Source organism: Herpailurus yagouaroundi, unplaced genomic scaffold, assembly GCF_014898765.1.
Source record: "Herpailurus yagouaroundi ecotype Mexico unplaced genomic scaffold, PumYag 166, whole genome shotgun sequence".
Classification (NCBI taxonomy): domain Eukaryota; kingdom Metazoa; phylum Chordata; class Mammalia; order Carnivora; family Felidae; genus Herpailurus; species Herpailurus yagouaroundi.
In genome coordinates this window covers 1045496-1066531 of record NW_024412407.1, presented here as the reverse complement: position 1 = coordinate 1066531, position 21036 = coordinate 1045496, and the positions used below count along the sequence as shown (strand labels likewise).

At 40.3% G+C, this 21036-nt stretch overlaps 1 protein-coding gene and 1 long non-coding RNA gene across 4 annotated transcripts in view; one reads left to right on the top strand and one right to left on the bottom strand.

Annotated features, from left to right (window-relative positions):
• LOC121038439 (uncharacterized) overlaps positions 1 to 5441 on the top strand; it is a 28198-nt gene extending 22757 nt beyond the window's left edge. For both annotated transcript variants that reach the window (XR_005794347.1, XR_005794346.1), the window contains 2 exons: positions 2849 to 2958; positions 4476 to 5441. This is a non-coding gene — a long non-coding RNA (uncharacterized LOC121038439). The remainder of the gene's footprint in view (positions 1 to 2848; positions 2959 to 4475) is intronic.
• On the bottom strand, positions 1334 to 16419 carry GTSF1 (gametocyte specific factor 1). 2 transcript variants are annotated; one of them, XM_040487890.1, is made up of 9 exons: positions 16224 to 16419; positions 14589 to 14633; positions 9262 to 9362; positions 7345 to 7471; positions 6823 to 6906; positions 6311 to 6374; positions 4851 to 4945; positions 3662 to 3698; positions 1334 to 1549 (listed from the first exon to the last, which is right to left on the bottom strand). In XM_040487890.1, the coding sequence occupies exons 2-8, from the start codon at positions 14602 to 14604 to the stop codon at positions 3682 to 3684; spliced, it is 504 nt and encodes a 167-aa protein (XP_040343824.1). In that variant the 5' UTR covers positions 14605 to 14633; positions 16224 to 16419; the 3' UTR covers positions 1334 to 1549; positions 3662 to 3681. The 2 variants fall into 2 exon arrangements, with proteins under 2 accessions (XP_040343824.1, XP_040343823.1); XM_040487889.1 differs by lacking the exon at positions 16224 to 16419 and adding an exon at positions 15207 to 15331.
• Between the last annotated feature and the right edge of the window lie 4617 nt (positions 16420 to 21036).

The window sequence follows — 21036 nt, the reverse complement described above, 5'->3', positions numbered from 1 at the left end:
ACACTCGAAAAGGTCAGATGTTTTGTGACTTTGTGATTTCTGATTCTTTTGTTGAGTTGTATTCAAGCAGTTAATTCTTTGCAATGAGACTCACACCCCTGCTTGTTCTTCCTAAATTGGTTAGGTGTTCTGGATTACAACTACAGAATAGACAGTTTTGTTGTTATCACCCAAACAAATGAAATCAACAGGGATTTGTAATTTTCCAGTAAGACGAGTACTTTTAAAACGTTAGGTTGTGAGGTATTGGTTGATATACAAATAACCAGATTTAGTGGCATAATGGGTGTTTTTTCCCCCGTCCATACATTATCACCATCTCCAGAGGAAAAGGTTTAGTTATTCACTTAAGATCACACAGCTAGAAGCAGAAATACCTTGTACTGGGGCTTATCTTGAACCTGTTTTTAGAGACGGCAACTAAATAAACTGCTCTGCTTTATTAGGAGAGAATCCAATGGAAAACTCATGAAAGGAGGCATTCCATAAAAGCCCACTCTCCCTTATCTGTTACCCACAAACAATGCTAGACAGATCATTTTTGAAATTATTTGTAAGTATGCTTCATCCAAATCCTTATCTATACCACATCCTATATCCTTCTCCATGCAGACTTCAAACCAAACTAAACCTGAAAAAGCCAACCAATCAACAAAAACAAAAAACCAAAAACGCACCGATAATCCAAATAAACAAACAAAAAAACTGGTCTGGGGAAATCATGAGGTTTCCTCTTGAGGGCCAACCAGATGCTAGGACAGCCTGAGCTTTGGGTGTTTCAGAAATTGAACTTACTCTACACAAATCCCAGGGTAGTCGGCAGGGCCATCACAAATTTAAGCTTTGAAGCTTAATCAAATTTCACACACAGGTGGAAAGCCTATCTCTTCCCCACACATACATTGTTCCTCTCCATTCCAATCTTCACTCCTACATAATCTACACCTGGTTTGACACCGAGTACAATTTCCAGCTGGAATGTGGGAGAGATGAAAAGAAACCTACCCTAGGTTGGAAATATTCAGAGAGCAAGATGTTCTAAGATTTTAACCAAGAATGGGGTATATTGCTATATAAATGCTATCAACATCTTGAGGACTCTGGATAAAAAGATGCACTGATCAAAAAAGGCCCATTCCTATAAATTCTAAAAAGAAGCTGGCCGATGTGTGTCAGAGAACATAAATACAGTTATTATTTTTTTCCAACCCAAGTTTCTTGCCTGCTTTAGCTGGATCCTTTAAGATAACTTTAAATAATTATGTTTCATTAATGTGGAACAGGATGTGATTTCTGATCTTGGGGCTGCAGGTACTTAATGAAACTATCAAGCTATCTATGTTGATGCTTTATTTGAAGCAGTTCTTCTGAGTTTGAGAGTTCTTTCCTGCATCAAATGAATGAGACTCAAAGCAGGGAGGAAAAAACAAAAAGGTACTTGTCAGTTTGAAAGTCACAGTTTATCTTTCTATAATTAGATTAGGAGAAAAAAAAAAATGAAGAACCCATTGGTAGCAGGAAGAAGCAAGAGTCTTCTAGGGTCTGGCATCTGCAAGGAAATGAGAGAAAAAGAAGAGATCTTAGTTCCTGTCAGTGATAAAAACACCAACTACATCTGACAACAGGCCACACAACCTGATTAAAATCTCTTGGTCAGCTGGAAGAATCTGCTATTGTTAATGGCAGAACACCAAGTACCTTCTGACCCTTAACTTTTCAGTTCCACTAAGCACACAGAAACTTGTTAATTGAATTAAAAACATTCTACACAGAGATCGATGTACACTCCTTGTGTCAACAGTTTCATGAGTGAGAAGAAAATCAGAATTGACTATCCATACAATTGACTCCTAGAGACAATTCTGGATTAATTTCAACTAACATATTTATCTTTTTCTCTTCTCACATACTCTATCTACTCATTAGTTCAGTAATATTTTTTGAGCTGTTTACAATGCACATTAGGGGAACAAAAATTAATATATCACCTGCTTCGAGACACTTACCTAGTAAAAAGATTTGTTGATAAAAACACAATGAGATAAAAGCATAGTAAATGCAAGGTGAACCGACCCTTTTTATGTATATGTATTCAAAAAAATCTCCACCCATACTTAAGTTCCTTAAGGGAGAAAGTCCTATCTTCTATCTCTTTTTTTATCTTTCCAAAGAAGCTACAGCATTCTACAACAGGCATTCAAAATATGATGCTTTATTTTTTATTAAGAGAATAAAAAGGTCTGTGGCTGTTTAAGGATTCTTACCTAAACTAGGATAATTTTTTTCCCTTGGTTCCTCAGAGGTTATACAGAAAAATACATTTTCAGCATGTAAGGGGTTTAACAGCAAAGAGTTAAGTTCCAAAGGAGAGGAACATCTAGTATTCAGTGTTAGAGACAGGAGCTTTTCCTAGGCTTTCATCTTAGAGTAACTTTCTTTTTGTTTTTGTTTTTTTTGGTAATCTCTACACCCAATGTGGGGCTCGAACTCGCAACTCCAAGATCAAGAGTTGCATGCTCTTCTGAGTCAGCCAGTCGCCCCTAGACCATTTTTATTAGGTAGCTATCCAGTGGAGATGAGCACCAAGCATCTTGGGAGGCATGTCAGAGAAGGCTTCAAAGTTCGCCATTCATCCAGGTCAGTGTGTGCTTTCCTGGCACACCCCAGTGCTGCTGTAGCACTTTCTCTTCTGGGGCCAAATCTAATTTTCTGGTTTCCAGATGTATTTAACCATGTGACATCAGAACCTACCAAGAAAAATGGATAGTACCTAGAAGCAACTTGTAAATATTATTGTCCGTGGCTAAAGGGTGTTTGCTTTTAGAATCTCTTTTCTGCTTCTCACTAGAAGAAACATCAGTTTTGGTACAACATGAACCCTAACTCACAGGAGATCCACCTGCTTCACGTCCCGAGGAAGCGAATGAACTGGAAGGCATCAGGCCAATTACTCATTAAGTAAATATTCACAGAGAGCCTACTATCTGCATGACAGTGGGGATATCATCTCCTCCCTAGACTAATAATATTCCTTTTGCCAGGAGCAAGACGGCCAGGCAACCTCAACCAAAATAGCATTTGAAGCATCAAATTTGGCTCTGCCATAGGTGTACAGGGTTACCTCAAGGAAAGGCTTTCTCTGTAAAAAGATTTTGCTCCCTTCATATAGATTTTGTGAGATTCTACTAAATCAGGTATTCAGATAAGATCGACAGTGCAAGACTCTTAGAGACCCCAAACTTTTAAGTGCTCATTAAAAGGAGTGAATTTTTTGATGAGTGTTAAACTGTACAGCACAGGGAAAAATTGCAGAGCAGTGAAGCACAGCTCTCTGATTAATCTCAAGCCCATTAAAAAGGCATGATAGATCTAGAATGCAACTTTGATAAAAAAAAAGAAGAAAAGAAAAAGGAAAAAGGCAATGTGTATTAACGTTAGGGAAAGCAACTTGGCATGTTAACAGAATTCTAATTTAACCAGTAAATGCCTATTCATTAGCGTGTAAAGCCATAATAGAAGCTATATACTTAAAAAACAGAGGCACACACAAAGCTTTAATTTGGTACCATAATCTGAAAGAAAATTGGACCCAAATTGCTTTATGTCCAGTTAAATCTTGCTACCTTCTGAAGAGATAGTGAAATAAAACTGAAACACTTACTTGATGAGATAGATATTCAGTTACTGTGCATTTCCATCTATGGAGTAGAAATATTTCAAAATAAATACACCATGACAACTGAAACTCACTCCATTCCCTATTCTTACTAAACACAAATGACTTGGGGCGCCTGGGTGGCGCAGTCGGTTAAGCGTCCGACTTCAGCCAGGTCATGATCTCGCGGTCCGTGAGTTCGAGCCCCGCGTCGGGCTCTGGGCTGATGGCTCGGAGCCTGGAGCCTGCTTCCGATTCTGTGTCTCCCTCTCTCTCTGCCCCTCCCCCGTTCATACTCTGTCTCTCTCTGTCCCAAAAATAAAATAAAAAACGTTGAAAAAAAAAAAAAAATTTAAACACAAATGACTTATTCCTGGGGTAGGCTGAATTACAGTATAAAAGTAGAAGAATTCAAAATTAGTGATTGGGTTCTACTCAAATGCATGGGAAAAGAATAGTTCATTCATTACCTATCAAGCCTTCAGGCATAGGATTTGGTGATCTCATTTTTTTTGGAAACGGAAGTATCCAAAGGGAAATGTTTTAAAGGGAATCTTTTAGCCACCTACAAAATTAGCTCCAACAGCAGCAGAGACTGAGATCAAGGGAATGTGCATTTGGGAGCAACATTAGGAAAGTACGTATTAAATAAAAATGACAGTATCTTGGGTGTGGGAATTTATCGGGGTGATATGATATGAATTCAGTACCTATTTACCCAGAACGGCCTCTGATGCCTAGGGAAGACATCGGAATACTATTCTTAATGCCAGTTCTTCTGACTTATTACTTTCATTTTCTCTCTTTCATCTCCTTTTAGGTCTCTGCAATCCATTTCGAATCCCAGTTTCCTATTGATATTATGCCTTGAATGTCAGGGATGACTTCCTCCTAGGCAAAATTAATAGCTTTTTTATTGGTCCCCAAATTTGCCCATGGTATTTGATGTCAGTGGTCACCCCAACTTGAGCACATTCTTTTGGTTTCTGAGATCCTGTACTTTCCTGTTATTAACCAGGGCCAGGGCTAGGGTGAAGAAAGCGAAGTGCTCAGAATGCAAAATTCAAGGAGGCACTCACTCTCAGGGTCATGCGAGTGTAATGTGTTCACACTGAACACGTTTTTTGGCTAGTCAAGACCAACTGTATTTAGCACAATGAAAAGAATAAAAGCATTTTGCCTTTATTTCACTTACTGTTTTTCCACGGCAGAACATACGGCAGAGACTTGGGAACACGCATGCCTGAAGCCAGGTTACTCTTATGTTCCATAACTATGTTGCTTGCAGGACTGCAAAAAGAAAGACAAATTTGCCTATGCCCGCCTATCTGTATTCTCCAGGCAGGCACACACAAGACCATCAAAAATGTGTTTTTTGTAATTTGGGGGAAAACAGCAAACTACATTCTGACATGTAAACACATTTCCATCAAAACATTCTTGCAATTAGAATGATTACTACTTCTCTGAAAAGCTCACTGTTCTGTAAAAGCATTAAGATGGGTCTGACCATTTTCATTTTCCAGAAATTGAGATAAACAGCAATGCCATCTACTGTTCGGTTGTGTGACAGGCTCATCAACTCACTCAACAAATATGAGAGATAAAATGCCAAGACAACCAAACCAAAGGCAACACATCTCATAGGACGGAGGGAAAATTAAAACTGTACTATTAAAATTCATCTTCAAGTTCTTTTATTTTAGTGCACACACACAATAAGGTACACGTGCAATTGTTAACTTATCTTAGGAGTTAATAAAAATTGATAAGCATTCTATTTGGGGAAAAATGAAGTCTAGCATCTCATTCCTTCATTTTCTAATCCATAAATATTTTCATTTCTGAATATTTGCAATTTGGTCTTGTTTGAAGATGAAGCAGTAATGAGAAAACTTTTTTTTTTAAAGTTTATTTGGGGGGGAGAGAGGGAGGGAGGGGGAAAGAGGGAGGGAGGGAGGGGGAGAGGGAGAGAGGGAGGGAGGGAGGGAGGGAGGGAGAGAATATGAGAACGAATCAGTGAATATGCAGAAATGAGCAGGGGAGACAGAACCCCAAGCAGGCTCCACTCCCTGATCTCATGAACCATGAAATCACGACCACGACCTGAGCTGAAATGTAGAGTTGGGATGCTCAACAGACTGAACCACCCAGGCTCCCCAGTAATGAGAAATCTTATAGATTTAGATACAAATCAGTGGAAAGAAGAGATGCATTTTCTTCCCTACCCAAAGGTACTCTGGCTTATCCAGTTTCAAGTCACAAACTTTTAAGATTATTTTTCCTTAGACACTAGCTACCCAGAGTAAAACTGATCCATGTGGTGTAGCTGGAGAATTTTTTTCAAAGTGTTTAAATACCGTGAACCTAGCAAAAAAACCAAACAGACACAAGAATGTCTCGTACCACTGTCTCCCTTGCTAGGCTATAAGCTAGTATTTTTGTGTTCCCATAGTGATTAACACAAAGCATGTGACTTTTTTATGAACTGAGGAATAAAAAAGGAAAATAACTCGTCAAAACCACATCTAGACTACATTACCACCAAGTAACATCATTAAGGAACGAGATCAAATCAGGCTTTGGTGGCTTCCTTTGGTAACAGAGCACTTGGATTTTGGGAGGCAGTGCTGGGAATGAGACCATTTCATTTACCTGTTGTTGCCACAGTAGTTGGCTGTGCCCCAGACAAATGGGGTGCTGGTCTGTTCCCACAGATCTGCCAAAGAAAGCAAAACACAGTTTGTGGTGCTGTAGTTTATGCTAGTTGAATCTGTGAGGTGGGAAATAATACACCTAAGTTTAGAGAAGCAAGTAAAAATTGATCAAGTACCCTGCCTGACACAGTAGCAGGAATTTAATTGAAGGATATAAACACAGCAACATAAATAATAATAAACGTGCCCAGTAACAACCAAACACAGATGGTACAACACAATTTATGGAAAAAAACAGATGTAAAGAAGTGCTTCTTCCAATCAAGAGGGATAGGCCGTTCCACGTGTCTGCACAGTGATACAAATGTGCTCGTTCTGGGGCCCAATAAAAATAATAAGGCATTCTGCACAACATGGTGTGCTCATAAAAAAGGAAAATCTTCCTTCTGTCTAAAGCAAATGACTTGAGAATTTAGACACTGTGAAGAAAAAGACATAGAAACACTTCACCTTTATCCCAGTCTTCATCACAAGGAGGGCACTGCCAGGTGCTCTCAGCCAGAGTCTCTTGTCCAAGGTTCCTGGTTTGGTTGACTGCAAGATAATAAAGACTCTGCTGTAAGAAGGGGACATCGCCAATTATGTTAAAAGGGGTCAATGGCCTAAAAGGTTGCAGGGTAGCCTAACAGGTCTTTGTTTCTGAAAAATGGATGCTACAAAAGCTAAACAGAGAGGTCTTATCCCTTTGCTGACAGAAGAAAGAGAAGCAGGAACAAAGACATTTATCATATTTACGGCAATAAAATGATTCTTATTTTTAGATGAATTATTGGTAAAATGGATCAGGCTGTTCAGAAGGGAAAGCAGTCTGACAAACACAACCTGACAACCTGTTACTGATGAGATAAAAAACTCAAAGGCAGAAAGGTATTATTCTTCTCAAATGATGAAAGTCAAAAATCAAGGTGACAACATAGCACAATACATAGCTAGGGCTAACCTCTAGCACTGGAACATTTTAGCTAGTCTTACCAACATCCTGCTCAATACAACTTTTATCGTCACAGCTTGAGATGTGGTGGCTGATTTCGGCCCGAGGAACCTGGTGGCGAGCATTGAAGGGACAAGTAGCCAATTTGTTTGCAACATCAGGATGATTCTGCAGAACACAAATTAAGGGGTCTGTCAAAATAAGGTGGTTTATTCTATAAACGACTCCACTAATATCTCTCAATAAACTTGTGGCTTAACTATGGGAGGCAAACTCATGGTAGAAAAGTGAGAGGGAATCATTTATCACTCACACAGACTGTACAGGTGACCTCAAGATCATCAAAACATAAGCTTCTTTGTTAGGATCGCAGAGACTGACAACACAGATACTGGGTCAAAAGTGGCTTATACGGAAGGACATGGTGAATTTCGGATTGGGTATTTGAGCCATCTTTCTCAGGGTCACAAGACTCTGGCAGCACAGCCTATAATGGTGGAGCTCTCTGGATGTCTTTGAAGGGTGATATTCAGGAAACGGTAACACGGAAACACGCTCTTGGTCTGCATTGCAGTAGCGCCCCTATTATTGCAATGCAATAGTGCTGGAAAATAGCTGTTGGAAGGGAGCCGCAGAAGCAGCAAAGCAATGGCTTTTCAGATTAACACAGGAATGCTTATTTAAAGTAACGATCCCTGAAATGAGGCTGTGAACAATTTGACCTTTATTTTGGTTATTGTACTGAGGAAAAGCCCAAATGAGGGTCTGTTCTGCTGACCAAGTTTCTTATTTTAAAAAACAAAACAACAAAGTATTTAACATCACCCAAATCCTGTAAGCAAGTATATCAGCAGTTAAGAAATTCATTTATTATTAGAAGCAAAACACGTATCACAAATGATACTCAAAAATGTAAAAATAATGTGAAGGGGGAGGACACTAGAGAAAAACAGAGGATGAAGAAAATTGTGAGGAATTTGCGAGCATTCCAATGCAAAGATTTTTGTGGTGAAAGATTAAGAGCATCACAAGAAGAGAGTTAAAGACAGCGTCTTTTTATCGCTTGGCTTCCTTTCCCAACCTTTACCCTTGGGGCATGTTTGAGAGCCTAGGGAAGGAAGTCATTGTGGTATCTGCTGGTCCAGATTATCCAGGTTCAACTTTAAGGGATCCTTGCTCTAGAGATTCAAAAGGGGTGGAGAAATGATCACCAATGGCATTACAACCATGTCTCCAAGATTACAAGAGAAACACCCTTTAAAGGATGTTAATGCATACGTGAATTGTATGCAGTTTGGATTAAATACCAAAAATGTTGTCCAAGCAAAAATCCTTGCAGACCTTTGCCCTCTGTATCTGACATCTGTATTCTAAAAATCCTTTCTAAGTGCCTCAATTAGTATACCAGAATTAAAGTAGTTTACATCAGCTAAGACCAGAGAAAAAACTCAGATGACTCCCCCCCACCCCCCCAACTCCAAAGACGCTTACTGTTTAAACTTGGAGAAATGATTATTTTTAGGAATCTTTTCTTAGGCTAACCTCTAGCTGTTCAACTTCTCTAACATCGCTAAACACACAGACAAACAAAAAAATAAAAAATAAGTGTATTATGGCACTCAATCCTTATCAGGACAATGAACACATCAAATTTACAAGCGAAGAGGGATTTCTCGTTGCTAGCAAAAATTAGTGTTTCCTCTGTTTTACAAAGAGTGAAAAGAGCATATAAAGGGTGTTTTGTCACTAGTTAAGGGGGAAAAAAATGAAAACGAGAAAAAATTTATGTACTCACGAAATAAATTCCTTTCTATAAATGTTGGTAGTTAGAGTCCTAAAACAATTCCGGCATTAAGTTAAAACACTTTTGTCAAAATTATACGGTTATTTACAAAATCTGGTCTCTTAAAAGAACTCAGGAGGTCATTACAAGGCAAATAATGCAAACAATATCTTACCTTTCTGCACTTGATAAGATGATAAGGAAACCTGCAGGCCCTGATCTGGTGGTTTTTATCATAGGGGCATTGTAATAGCTTTTCAGGGTCCAGGGAATCGACTAAAAGAGAGAAAGGAGGATAAACATAAACCCAACCAGGCTTTGTACAACTCCAGTATTCCAGACACACTGGATTTTTCAACAGAATCTTTAACAATAGAACAAGACAGTCTAATGACAACTTGGCATTTTAAAAAAAGGGTGACTAAACATTTAAACACGAAAATGTAACTCTGAGAAGATAAAACTGTATTACCACCAAATCTTGGGAAGTCTAGCAAAACAAGCTATCATGGGATAGCTTGATAGGATATTGATAAGATAGGATCTTATTAGTTCATATTTGGTTGTACATAAATTTGTTTTATACGAAGAGTAACAATGAAAACAACAATAACGTTAAATGAAATGACAGCCTCTTCTCCCTTCTAGATGTGCTAATTCAGGGTCATTCTTACCTCTAGCTAGCCAAACCAAAGCCTCCCAACCAGTATGCTAAAGGTCAGAATGGATGGTGTGCCAATATATTGATGGGGGATTCCTCTGCACGTGTGCCCTCTATCCCCCATCAGTCAGTTCTAGGGCAAATTGAGGGTAGTTAATACCCTTTGCCAGCATTCCTGCCTATTTACTAGTATGCCAGGTCGTGAAAATAGTTCATAAGCACTGCTCTAGATCTAGATTTCTTTTTCGTTTGTTTTGACTACTATTAAGTAGTTCCTGATCTTGGTTGCTGCAGACACCTCTCAAATGAAAACAATACCTTTATCAGACAGGTGGTTTTACCTTTTTATTTATTTTATTTTTTTTATTTATCTTGAGAGAGAGAGAGAATATGCCTGTATGTGTGCGCACATGTGCGGGAGAAGAGAGAGAGGGAGAGAGAACCCCAAGCAGGCTTTGGGTTGTCAGTGAGGACCCAACGCAGTGTGAGATCATGACCTGAGCCAAAACCAAGGGTTGGACATTCAAACAACTGAGCCACCCAGGCGCCCTGGTGGTTTTACTTTTCATAGTTTGGAACACAGGTGAGGAAAAACCAGAATTCGCTAATCTAGTGATTATCAAGTTAGATTAAAAAAAAAAAGCTACAAAAACAGAACCTCCTAAGTTTAAGACAATTGCAGACATATGTGAAAGAAACCCCCTAACCTAGATCATGCTATTTAAAACTACCCTTAGAAGACTATACTTTTGGGGTGCCTGGGTGGCACAGTCAGTTAACCATTTGACTTCAGCTCAGGTCATGATCTTGCGGTTCGTGATTCGAGCCCCACGTTGGGCTCTGTGCTGACAGCTGAGAGCCTGAGGCCTGCTTCGGATTCTGGGTCTCCCTCCCTCTTTACCCTTTGCCCGCTCGCGCGCCCACACACACACGCGCGCGCGCGCGCACACACACACACACACACCCTCTCTCTCACTCTCTCTCAAAAATAAACTTTTTTTTTTAAAAGAAGAGTATACTTTCAGGAATTACCTCTATAGTTACGAAAGAAGTTTCTCTAAATGGATAATGCTACCTGTAGACTTCACATGATGCCCAAGCTGAGCCCCAAATTCTAACAAGCTTGGTTAAAAAAGAAAAATTAAATGGCTAAGCACATTCTGAGTATATTATGAGGACAAGAGGCAACCTAATAAAATGCTGTTGCCATCACTGAAGGCAATGATAAAAGTGAAATCATGTAAACAATTCACATTTGATAAGCAGCTTATAAACCAGGAGACTGCTCTGAAAATCAGAGGTCAGTGGGGAATTGAAACAGGCAGTTTCACTGGAAGAGTGGTAAACATGGAATAGACTGCTAGCCATGATCGTGATGCAAATGAGCCAGAAAGGTGACATGAAGGACGGAAAGAACAGGCAGGAAAAGTATTAGAGGATGGGCAGGCTTGTTACGCCAACCGGGCTCATCCTGACCAGCAATCTTTTCATATTTCTGAAGCTTCAAGACACCCAGGGAGAGTTTACAGATAGAATTCTTATTAGTTTCTCTTCATTTAATCCATTCCATCATGAGCACATGTCGGGCCATGTCAGCAGCTGACTGACTGGATACACCTTATGACTCGTACACATTATACTGCCCGTACAGTGCCATGCATCAGAGCTGATGATGATGGCTTCCTACCATTAACGCTTTACTTCCTGGCCTCTGGTAACTTAGGTCAGCTCTCAACTGGTTTCTAGATTTGAAAAATTTTATTTTACTTCTAAGTAAAAAAAATTTCATGGTGATAAACAGATACACAGCATAAAATTTGCCATCTTAACCATTTGTAAGTCTAGTGTCCGGTAGTGTTAGGTATATTCACATTGTTGTGCAACCAGTTTCCAGAATTTTTTGCCTAGCAGAACTGAAACGCTATCCCCATCAAGCAATTCAGAACCAAAATGCTATCCCCATCAAGCAACAATTCCCCATTCTCTCCTCTCCCCAATCCCTAGCAACCAGTAATCCTGCTTCTTGTTTATATGAGTTTGACTATTCTAGATACTTTATATAAGTAAAAGCATAGGGTAGCCTTGTTTAAAATTTTTTATTTTATTAAAAAAAATTTTTTTAATGTTCTAATTTATTTTTGAGGGACAGAGCGTGAGCAGGGGAGGGGCAGAGAGAGGGGAAGACACAGAATCTGAAGCAGGCTCCAGGCTCTGAGCTGTCAGCACAGAGCCCTATGCGGGGCCCAAACCCATGAACAGGGAGATCATGACCTGAGCCGAAGTCAGACGTTTAACAGACTGAGCCATCCAGTCGCCCCTAGGGTAGTCTTTTTTTGACAGGCTTATTTCATTTGGCATAATGTCCTCAAGGTTCATCCATATAGTAGTTTGTGACAGGATTTCCTGCACCTATTTTGCTATTTGCTTTTTTTTTTTTAAGTTTTTATTTACATTTTTAAATAATCTCTACCCCCAATGTGGGGCTTGAACTCACAACCCTGAGATCAAGAGTTGCATGCTCTTCCAACTGAGCCAGTCAGATGCCCTAACCCCCTGCCCCCTTTTTTTTAAACTTAATATATCCTGGAGCTCCTTCTATGTCAGTGCATACAAGGAATATTCAAACAAACAAACAAACAAACAAAAAACAACCAAACCGTAACAGGAATATTTTAGTGTTGCATATGGATGTGCCATAGATTTTTAATCAGTTTTTATACGGATGGACATTTAGGTTGTTTCCAGTTTTTTGTTATTATATATAATGTTGTGACTAACAATCTGGTATACACTTCTTTGTGTACTGTATGAGCATTTCTCTTGGACAGATACCTAAGAGTGCGGCATTGAGATACAGGTGTATTTAAAGTCATAAATACCTGTAATAAGTACTATCAAACTGCTCAGCAAAAACTCTGTCTGGCTTTTTGGGAATATAACTTAATTTGGAAAACAGAGTAAGCCCTGTAGATAAGGTGCCTCTAAAAGCACAGACTCAGATGTTCCTTACCCTTGGGTAGGGCCTGGAACCCACGGTGAGAAAAAATGGAGGAAACTTCATAGAAATCAGGAGTAGACCCAACAAAAGTACCAATAGCTAAGAGGTACATCTCCCAAGCAGAAACTGGAAATCTTCTGGAATCTATCAAATTAATTTTTTTAAGTTTATTTATTTTTGAGAGAGAAAGAGCACGTGTGTGCACGCGTGAGCGCACGCGCTCGCATGTAAGTAGGGAAGGGGCAGAGAGAGAGGGGGAGAGAGAGAATCTCAGGCAGGCTCTGTACCCTCAGCATCAGCAAAGGGCTTGATCCCAGGAACAATGAGGTCATGACCTGAGACAAACTAAGAGTCAGACGTTTAACCAACTGAGCCACCCGGGGGCCCCACAATCTATCAGATTAAGGTTAAAATTTAAGGTTTGAGAAGGTCAAGTATATTCTAAAGCAGACCTTCTCAAACTTTAACATAATCCCTAGGCGTTAAATCACTTGGGGACTGTGTTAAAATGCAGATTCTGATTCAGTAGGTCTGGGATGGTGTCCTGACACTGTGCATTTCTAACACACTCCCAAGTGATATTTTTCTAAGCAAAATAGAAACATACGGCTGAAAAAAGTAAAGAATGAGAGACATAAAGGGGAGTTGTTGCTTTCTAATTTAATAGAGTAGTAAGCTTCCAAGAACAAATAAATATTTATCTGCCTATCTCACATGGAATTCCAGGCTTAAATTATAATATTTTAAGAAAAATTAAGGGAGTAGGGGAGGGAGCCCTACAGAAGACCAAAGAGAATCAGCTTTCTAGATCAGGGATTCTCAAAGTGTGGTCCTCTGACAAGCAGCCTCACCTGAAATCATGTCAGAACTGCAAATTCTTGGGTCCCAGACCTTCTGAATGAGAAATTGTGGGATTGAGTCCAGCAATCTGAGTTTTAACAAGCTCCCTGGGTGATTCTGCTGCATGCTCAAAAGTCTGAAAACCTCTGATGTAGATATTTAATAAAGACCATTTCCATGTAGTTTCTATAGATCGGTAATAAAGATTCTACTGAACTCTTCCTTGAAGGTAAAATGGAACGAAAATATCCTTTCGTTGGAACTTACTCTAAAGACATTCTGAACGAGACAGCAAAGTAAGAAACAAAGCAGGCCCTGCTGACAAGTTTCATCCATTCACTGATGCAGAGGTTCTTTAAACTTGGTTAGGACCTAGAAACCATAGTGCCTTATGGTATCAAGTATGGCATGACACATGAAAAACATAGGACTCTGTCCCTTACCACGCGACCTTGGGAAAGTCAGTTAACCCAGGTTCTATTTTCTCGTAGGTAAAATCTGAACGTGAAATGAAATGATTTTTCAGGTTTCTTTTGTTTTTACGTTTGTATGATTCTAGGTGCTCACTCCCTTTTGACTTCTTGGGCCATGTAAGGTGCCTGGGTCACTTGAGAATTAAGAATTCTTCCTAGGATGTCTTTAAATCCTAAAAATTCAACGTACGTCAACATCATTATGTACACAATATTATTCCTCAAAATAGAAAGAAAACAGGGGTTACTAGCCCCTTAATAGGAGCAACTGAAGTCCTGAGAAATTAAAATGCTTCATTTAATAAAAATATAGTTTAACACAGCTGTCCCAACTGCAGCCTTTTCAAAGCTTGATAAATTTCAAGTGTCTTATTTCCACTTTGGGTATTTCTCTACTACCTACCACATAGACATCTTCAGCAGTTTAGGGAGAAATGTGAATTCTTCCCAACACACTAAAACTCTTGTCAGACATAAAACTATATGTAAAGAATTTAACTTATTTTCTAAAAGCAACAAGAAGTACATACTGTAAGTTTCTTCCATGTTGGAAATGAAGGAGCCGAATCCAAGTGCTGAGGGGGGAAAAAAAAAGCAGGGGTTCAGGTAACCAGAAATAAAAATGTACCAAAGGAAGTCCCAAAAAGGGGAGTCGAACTGAAATTGAAGCTACCCAAGTTCAATATAAGAAAGCCTGTCCTGTTCCCCCAAATATTTACCCTCCTTTAAAGCATTCTTTACTACTTTGAAGTATTTTAACATGCTTGCCTAACACACGCTCTTGGAATAAATTCCAGGGCTCACAGACAGTTAAGAAAAACCAAATATGACTACTAATTTAAACTGTATTCAGGTGATAAGGCAGTCTACTTTAAGTACACACTTAATGGATCCAATAAGCCCAGAGCCATTCTAGTTTATTATTTCTGTGACTTTTCCCAAGCACGACTGCGAAGTGCCACACTTATTCCAGTGATGTTTCACCTCCCTTCCCCCCTGCCAATCTCCTATGCTAAAATGGATACACTTGGTTAAGTGCCTCCAGTTAGAACTCATTCCCTGTACCACTGAGGGAAAACTTTTGAATGTTAGGACTTAAGAACTGTTCATTTTATGGATAACACAGTAACAAAAGTACAACTCTCCACCAGAAATGTAGACGATTAAAGGATAGGAAATAGTTCTGTAGTTTGGATCCTCTTCTACTGAAGATCTCCCCCTATTTAGCATTGTGATTAAACAAACATCATTATGGGGAAGAACTAAATTTATATAAAGCCATTCTCGTAGGAAACTCCTCAAAATTGGCTAGATTTATGGCTATTGTCTCTAGAGCAAGCTCTGCTTTGGCCCTTCATACAATTCTACACCCCTTCCCCCCATTCTATGACATAAGCAGCCTTGGAATCTATGATAGGAAATACAAGTGATCAGCTGGAACTCTAGTTTAGAAATTTGCTGTGGAGCCCATTTCTTAATGACAACTGTTAGTGAAAGTGTTGTAAAAAATATTTTTCATATCTGGATTAAGAAATCCCGATCTGCCTTTTGACAAGTTTTACTTATACTTTACACTTTCTCAATAAAAAATAAGAGGTTTGGAAGGAAGAACCAAGTATTAGGTTCCTTGATTTTTAAGCCACCGTAAACTTTGGGGGCAGAACGCCTAATTACAGTAGACTAAGGGCCCTGGAATCCATAGCTTCATCATTCAGCCGTGTCCACTGAAGTATCTTCCGTAACGAACTGTTAACAGGCGATTCTTTACCTTTTCCCTAGTACTAGACCGCGGTGAAATGGACAAATTACGTGAAGCAGTCAAGTTTGGGGGGCTGGATGTAGTCTGAAGCAACCGGTTAAACTGTTAACAGAGATGGGGTCTCAGGAAAACTATCGTTTTTCTTCCTTTAAACGAAACAATCAGAGTAGATTTAAGCAAGGAGACTAAACTCGAGAAGGGGTGGGGGGGAAGGTGGTTAACTTAAAAAAATGGAGACAAAAGAGGTAGAGGCCCTCGGGGTGCGCAGTCACAACAGCAGCGCCGGGAACCCACAGTCCCAAGGCTACGGGAGGAAAAAGTAAGATATTAGAGGGCGAAGGTGTCCCAGCACACTAAAGGGGAAGTGTTCGGCGGCCCCAAGCCAGACGGGCCTCGCCTTACCTACCTGGTGGAGACACGCTCTCCCCACAGTGGCTTTCTCCCCACCTCCGCGCCCCAGCAACGCTCGTTTCCGGCCCCTGACGTTGGAGGGTGGGGCCCCCACTTCCTGTGACGCTGGCCTCTGCTCCGCGGGAGCGTGGGCTGCGTGGACCCTCCTTTCCCTCGCCGTGGGCCCCGCCTTGGCCCCTTCCTGCTCTTCAGGTTCCCCCGCCTCGCGCCATTCTCCTTTTTTAGCCCATCCTCCTGGGGGGTCTCCGGAACAGTAGTGGCCTTGCGTGGGTGGAACCCGCCCTGCCTTCCTCGGGGTTCGTGGCGGCCATCTTAGGAAGGCGAATGTGCCCTCGAAGCGGGAATGAGACTGGTTAGGGCCGGCTGCTGGTGGGAAGGAAGCCTTGTTGGTGTAAGTTATCCAGGTAGAAGTGTAATTTGGATTTTGCGGGGCGGGAAGAGGGAAATCGTAAAGGAGACAAGCCTACAGAAGAGCCTAAACAAACAAAACACCAAGGACAGGAATCTAGTTGTTTTTATTTAGCAGGCGTTGTAGAATCTTAAAATTCAGAAGTCAATAATAGTAGGTAAGAATGCTTGGGAGGGAGGATGACCTCGTTGGGTTAAAGGGAGTTTTAGAGTTGAGGGGAGAGCTCAATGAAAAGAGTTGGAGAGGTGAAGGGAGCCAGAAAGCTATAAATCGATAATGGAAACCCAAACATAGATTTGTTAGCCCTGTTGTGGAAACTGTGATACACACACACACACACACACACACACACACACGCGCACGCACGCAGTACTTGTCCCTGAAGTGCTTAGGAAAACAGGCCTAGAGTGGATGAAAGGCAAAATAGCAGTATAACATGTCAAAAATATGGTCAGGACTGGAAATTTACATTAGGAAGAAATCACTGAGGCCCAAAGTGAGCTGGGAAGGCTTTATGGAAAAAAGGGACTTGTGGTCTTTGAAGGTTAGACAGGAAAAAAGGAAGATGTTGACATCTGTTATGGTAGATCTGGTGATACTATTTTTCAAAACCAAGAAGTAAAAATATGATATGACAAAAATTTTTGTACTGTCCAAAGTATAGGAGGCAGTATGAGAGATCAGTCTGAGTACTGAAATATTGGGATTTTTGAAACATATCAGTGACTAATAGAGCCTAAATGTGACTTAGGAGAACTTATCCTGATAGCATGAACTGAATGTGGCTTCAGTGAAAATGATCACAGATGGGACATTTTATTTTTCTGAAAATACTCCGTAAACATAATTTGTTACCTGTTGTTTTTTTTTGTTTTTTTGTTTTTGTTTTTTTTTTTAAGATTATCAGCTCTTGGACTTAGGAGTGTGCATCACAGTCTTTGGCTCATATTAAGATCCTAAAAAGAAATGTGTTGTTAGGCGCCCTGCCCAAGCCATTCTTGTAGGCTAGTGATTTTTAATCTTGTCTGTACATTCCAATCATCTGGGGAGCCCAAGTTCCCCTTCCAGACCAGTTAATCAGAAAGGGCTGGGCATAGTTATTTTTAAAAAGCTACCCAGATGATTCTAATGTGCAGTCAAGGCTGGGAACCACTGACCTAGGCACTGTTTTGCATTTAGGAAAGCTATTCTTTCACCTGAGTGGCCTGGATAATTCCTGTGAAGGAGGAGCAAGCTGTTAAAGTGCTTCTTGAAAGATAATAGCTAAGAATGAAAGCTTCACTGCAAGCCTAGCACAAAGCATTTTAGAGAAAGCTGCTGTTTCGGCAAATCGGTTTCAGATTGTTACGAGTTCGTAAGGTAACCTTTCTGAGATTCTAAACCTCTTAATTTATCACATCATTCATGCAGATTGGTGGGGCCAATGTGATTTGAAGTGAAATGTGATTTTTCAGGCTTCAAATTGCAGTAAGCTGGTAAAATTGTTGACATTGTTACCGTGACCCATAAGTACTTTTCAGATACCTGCAGACTGAAATTTCTGAGGAAGAGCTAGGGCTTGAGACGACGGAAGGGGTGGGTGGGTTCCAAACCAGAATCCAAAGTCAGGCTTCACTGCGTTCAGTAATGCGTCAGGGTGACAGGATCCTCAGCTGAGAAAGCTGTTCCATTTAGCAGGAGTGAACAAGCCCACCAACTTGTAAACAAACTCCCCCCCCCCAACTTTCAGTGGAGATTTTATTTTATTTTTTTTTCAACATTTATTTATTTTTGGGACAGAGAGAGACAGAGCATGAACGGGGGAGGGGCAGAGAGAGAGGGAGACAGAACTGGAAACAGGCTCCAGGCTCTGAGCCATCAGCCCAGAGCCCGACGCGGGGCTCGAACTCACGGACCGCGAGATCGTGACCTGGCTGAAGTCGGACGCTTAACCGACTGTGCCACCCAGGCGCCCCATCAGTGGAGATTTTAAAATAAAAATGCGCCACACATCTATTCTTTCTATTCTTAAATGCTTTGTTCATTCATCTCCAACCTAGAAAGTTCCTGCTTTATCTAAGATCCCTGCTGAGTTGCCTTTCAGACTGGCTTTTCAGCCAGTTTGAATATATTTGAAAAGGGAAAAAAACAAACCAAGGCATTTACACAGGGTTAGTCTAGGAGCTAGAAGCTAGCTAGGATTAATACCATAAACCGAATCTGATCCTGGCTGGTTCTCTCTGATGATAGGCTAGCATTTGTCCTTAAATTATAGATTATGTATATTAAATTTTTTTAAAAGTTTATTTATTTTGAGAGAGAGAGCATGTGTGTGCGCTCATGCTTGGGATGGGAGGAGGGCAGAGAGAGAGGGAGAGAATCCCCAGCAGGCTTTGCACCGTGAGCGAGGAGCTGGACATGGAACTCCCAACTCACTGAACCGTGAGATCATGACCTGAGCCGAAATCAAGAGTCTGGTGCTTAACTGACTGAGCCACCCAGATGCCCCTATAGATTATATTTTTGAACTAATAATTATAAGGTAAAAACAAACACTCTGGACTAATGACTATAAAGACAGATCTGTACCCTAGTGATTAAAAAAACAAATCTTTGTTAGAAAATTAGTTTTCTCAGCTTTTAGGATGGTAGGAACTCCAGTAGTCCTTGAGATTCTTTGGGAGTTTCAGTGTTTGAGATAGCCCAATAAAACCGAAACTTTAGCCCACCGGAAGACTAAAATATTAAATTTCTTTGTTTCTGGCTTGAGTGCGGTCAACAAAATCCTGATTCTCTTATCTAATTATAGATGCCGGTCAGTAGTTAAGTGCATAATTAAAAATAGGAAAATTATTGGGGCACCTGGGTGGCTCGGTTGAGCATCCGACTTCTGCTCAGGTCATGATCTTGCGGTTCGTGAGTTTGAGCCCCACGTCGGGCTCTGTGCTGACAGCTCAGAGCCTGGAGCCTGCTTCGGACTCTGTGTTTCCCTCTCTCTCTCTGCTCCTCCCCTGTTCATGCTCTGTCTCTCTCTCTCCTTCAAAAATAAATTAAAAAAATAGGAAAACTATTCAATAAATACAGTTGCAAAATATTTCAAAATGAGAGAGCTAGGGGATCATAATAGATGTTCTTACTGATGAGGATAGATTGGGAAGTATTGCTGTAGAGGAGGGTGAAAAGTTGGGCCTAGTTACAATTTTTCAGGGAAAGTAGCAGGGAGAAGTGCTGCCAGCAGGGGGCCAAAGAAAATAAATTTAAAGAAGAGTCCCTAGTGGGAGTTTGGATTGAATAATAACCAATATTAAGCTCAAGAAACACAGGATAATAAAGGGTGAATAAAAATAGTGATTTTTAGAGGTCCCTGGGTGACTCGGTTAAGCGTCTGACTTTGGCTCTGGTCATGATCTCACAGCTTGTAGGTTCAAGCCCCACATCGGGCTCTGTGCTGACAGTTCAGAACCCGGAGCCTGCTTCGAATTCTGTGTCTCCGTCTCTCTCTGCTCCTCCCCGGCTTGTACTCGAGCTCTTTCTCAAAAATAAACAAACATTAAAAAAAAATATCGATTTTTGAAAAATTTGTACTTTAATTCTGTGGCTTAATATATAAATGTCATATACCTATGTAATCCACATTGCCTATAACAGTTACCAGTGGGCTTGAGAAATCTCTTCTCTCTGTTTTCCGTGACTTCCAGCTAGTTCTTTTTCCAGGAGTCAGCAACAAATAGCTCCTCACACTGTTTCTGATGCTGGCAGCTAAGATGTAAATTGTAAGTCAAAGTTTGCAAACCATTGTGAGTATCACTTGGCTTATGAACAAATCGGTGAGGAAATGGAACTGCTTAAAAGAAGTTTGTTGAAAAGGTGGTAGAATGGCAGAATTGTATTAAAGAAATTTTACCGACTAAAAATTACGTAAAGGACTAATCTTGCACTGAACAGTTCTAAAATTCTACTGTCATTCTGATCTGTTATTTTTAAAAACGTCAAATGTTTTATGAGGACTTTAAGATACAAAACAGATGAACATATGGGAAGGGAAGCAAAAATAATATAAGAACAGGGAGGGGACAAAACAGAAGAGACTCTTAAATATAGAGAACAAACAGAGCGTTGCTGGAGGGGTTGTGGGAGGAGGGATGGGCTAAGTGGGTAAGGGGCATTAAGGAATCCACTCCTGAAATCACTGTTGCACCATATGCTAACTAACTTGGATGTAAATTAAAAAGTAAATAAATTATTAATAAAACAAAAAATAAGATAAAAATAAAAATGTCACCCAAGGGTCATTTTTTTCTCTGAAACCTAATGTTTGCCTGGGATTAAGTTCTTATGTTTTCTTATAACCTCCTTCCACCCTCCTTCCTTCCTAGCACTTAAACTGTGTATTAGATCAGTGGTTCTCAAAGTGTGGTCC

Coding starts and splice junctions, on each gene's coding strand:
- GTSF1 (XM_040487889.1), bottom strand. CDS start 15,288: ATGCTAAATAGGGGGAGATCTTCAGTAGAAGAGGATCCAAACTACAGA. Junction 14,634..15,206: donor TTTAATCGTCTACATTTCTG/GTGGAGAGTTGT, acceptor TTCCCCCCTCAG/CACTTGGATTCGGCTCCTTC. Junction 6,375..6,822: donor TGATGAAGACTGGGATAAAG/GTGAAGTGTTTC, acceptor TTTCTTTGGCAG/ATCTGTGGGAACAGACCAGC.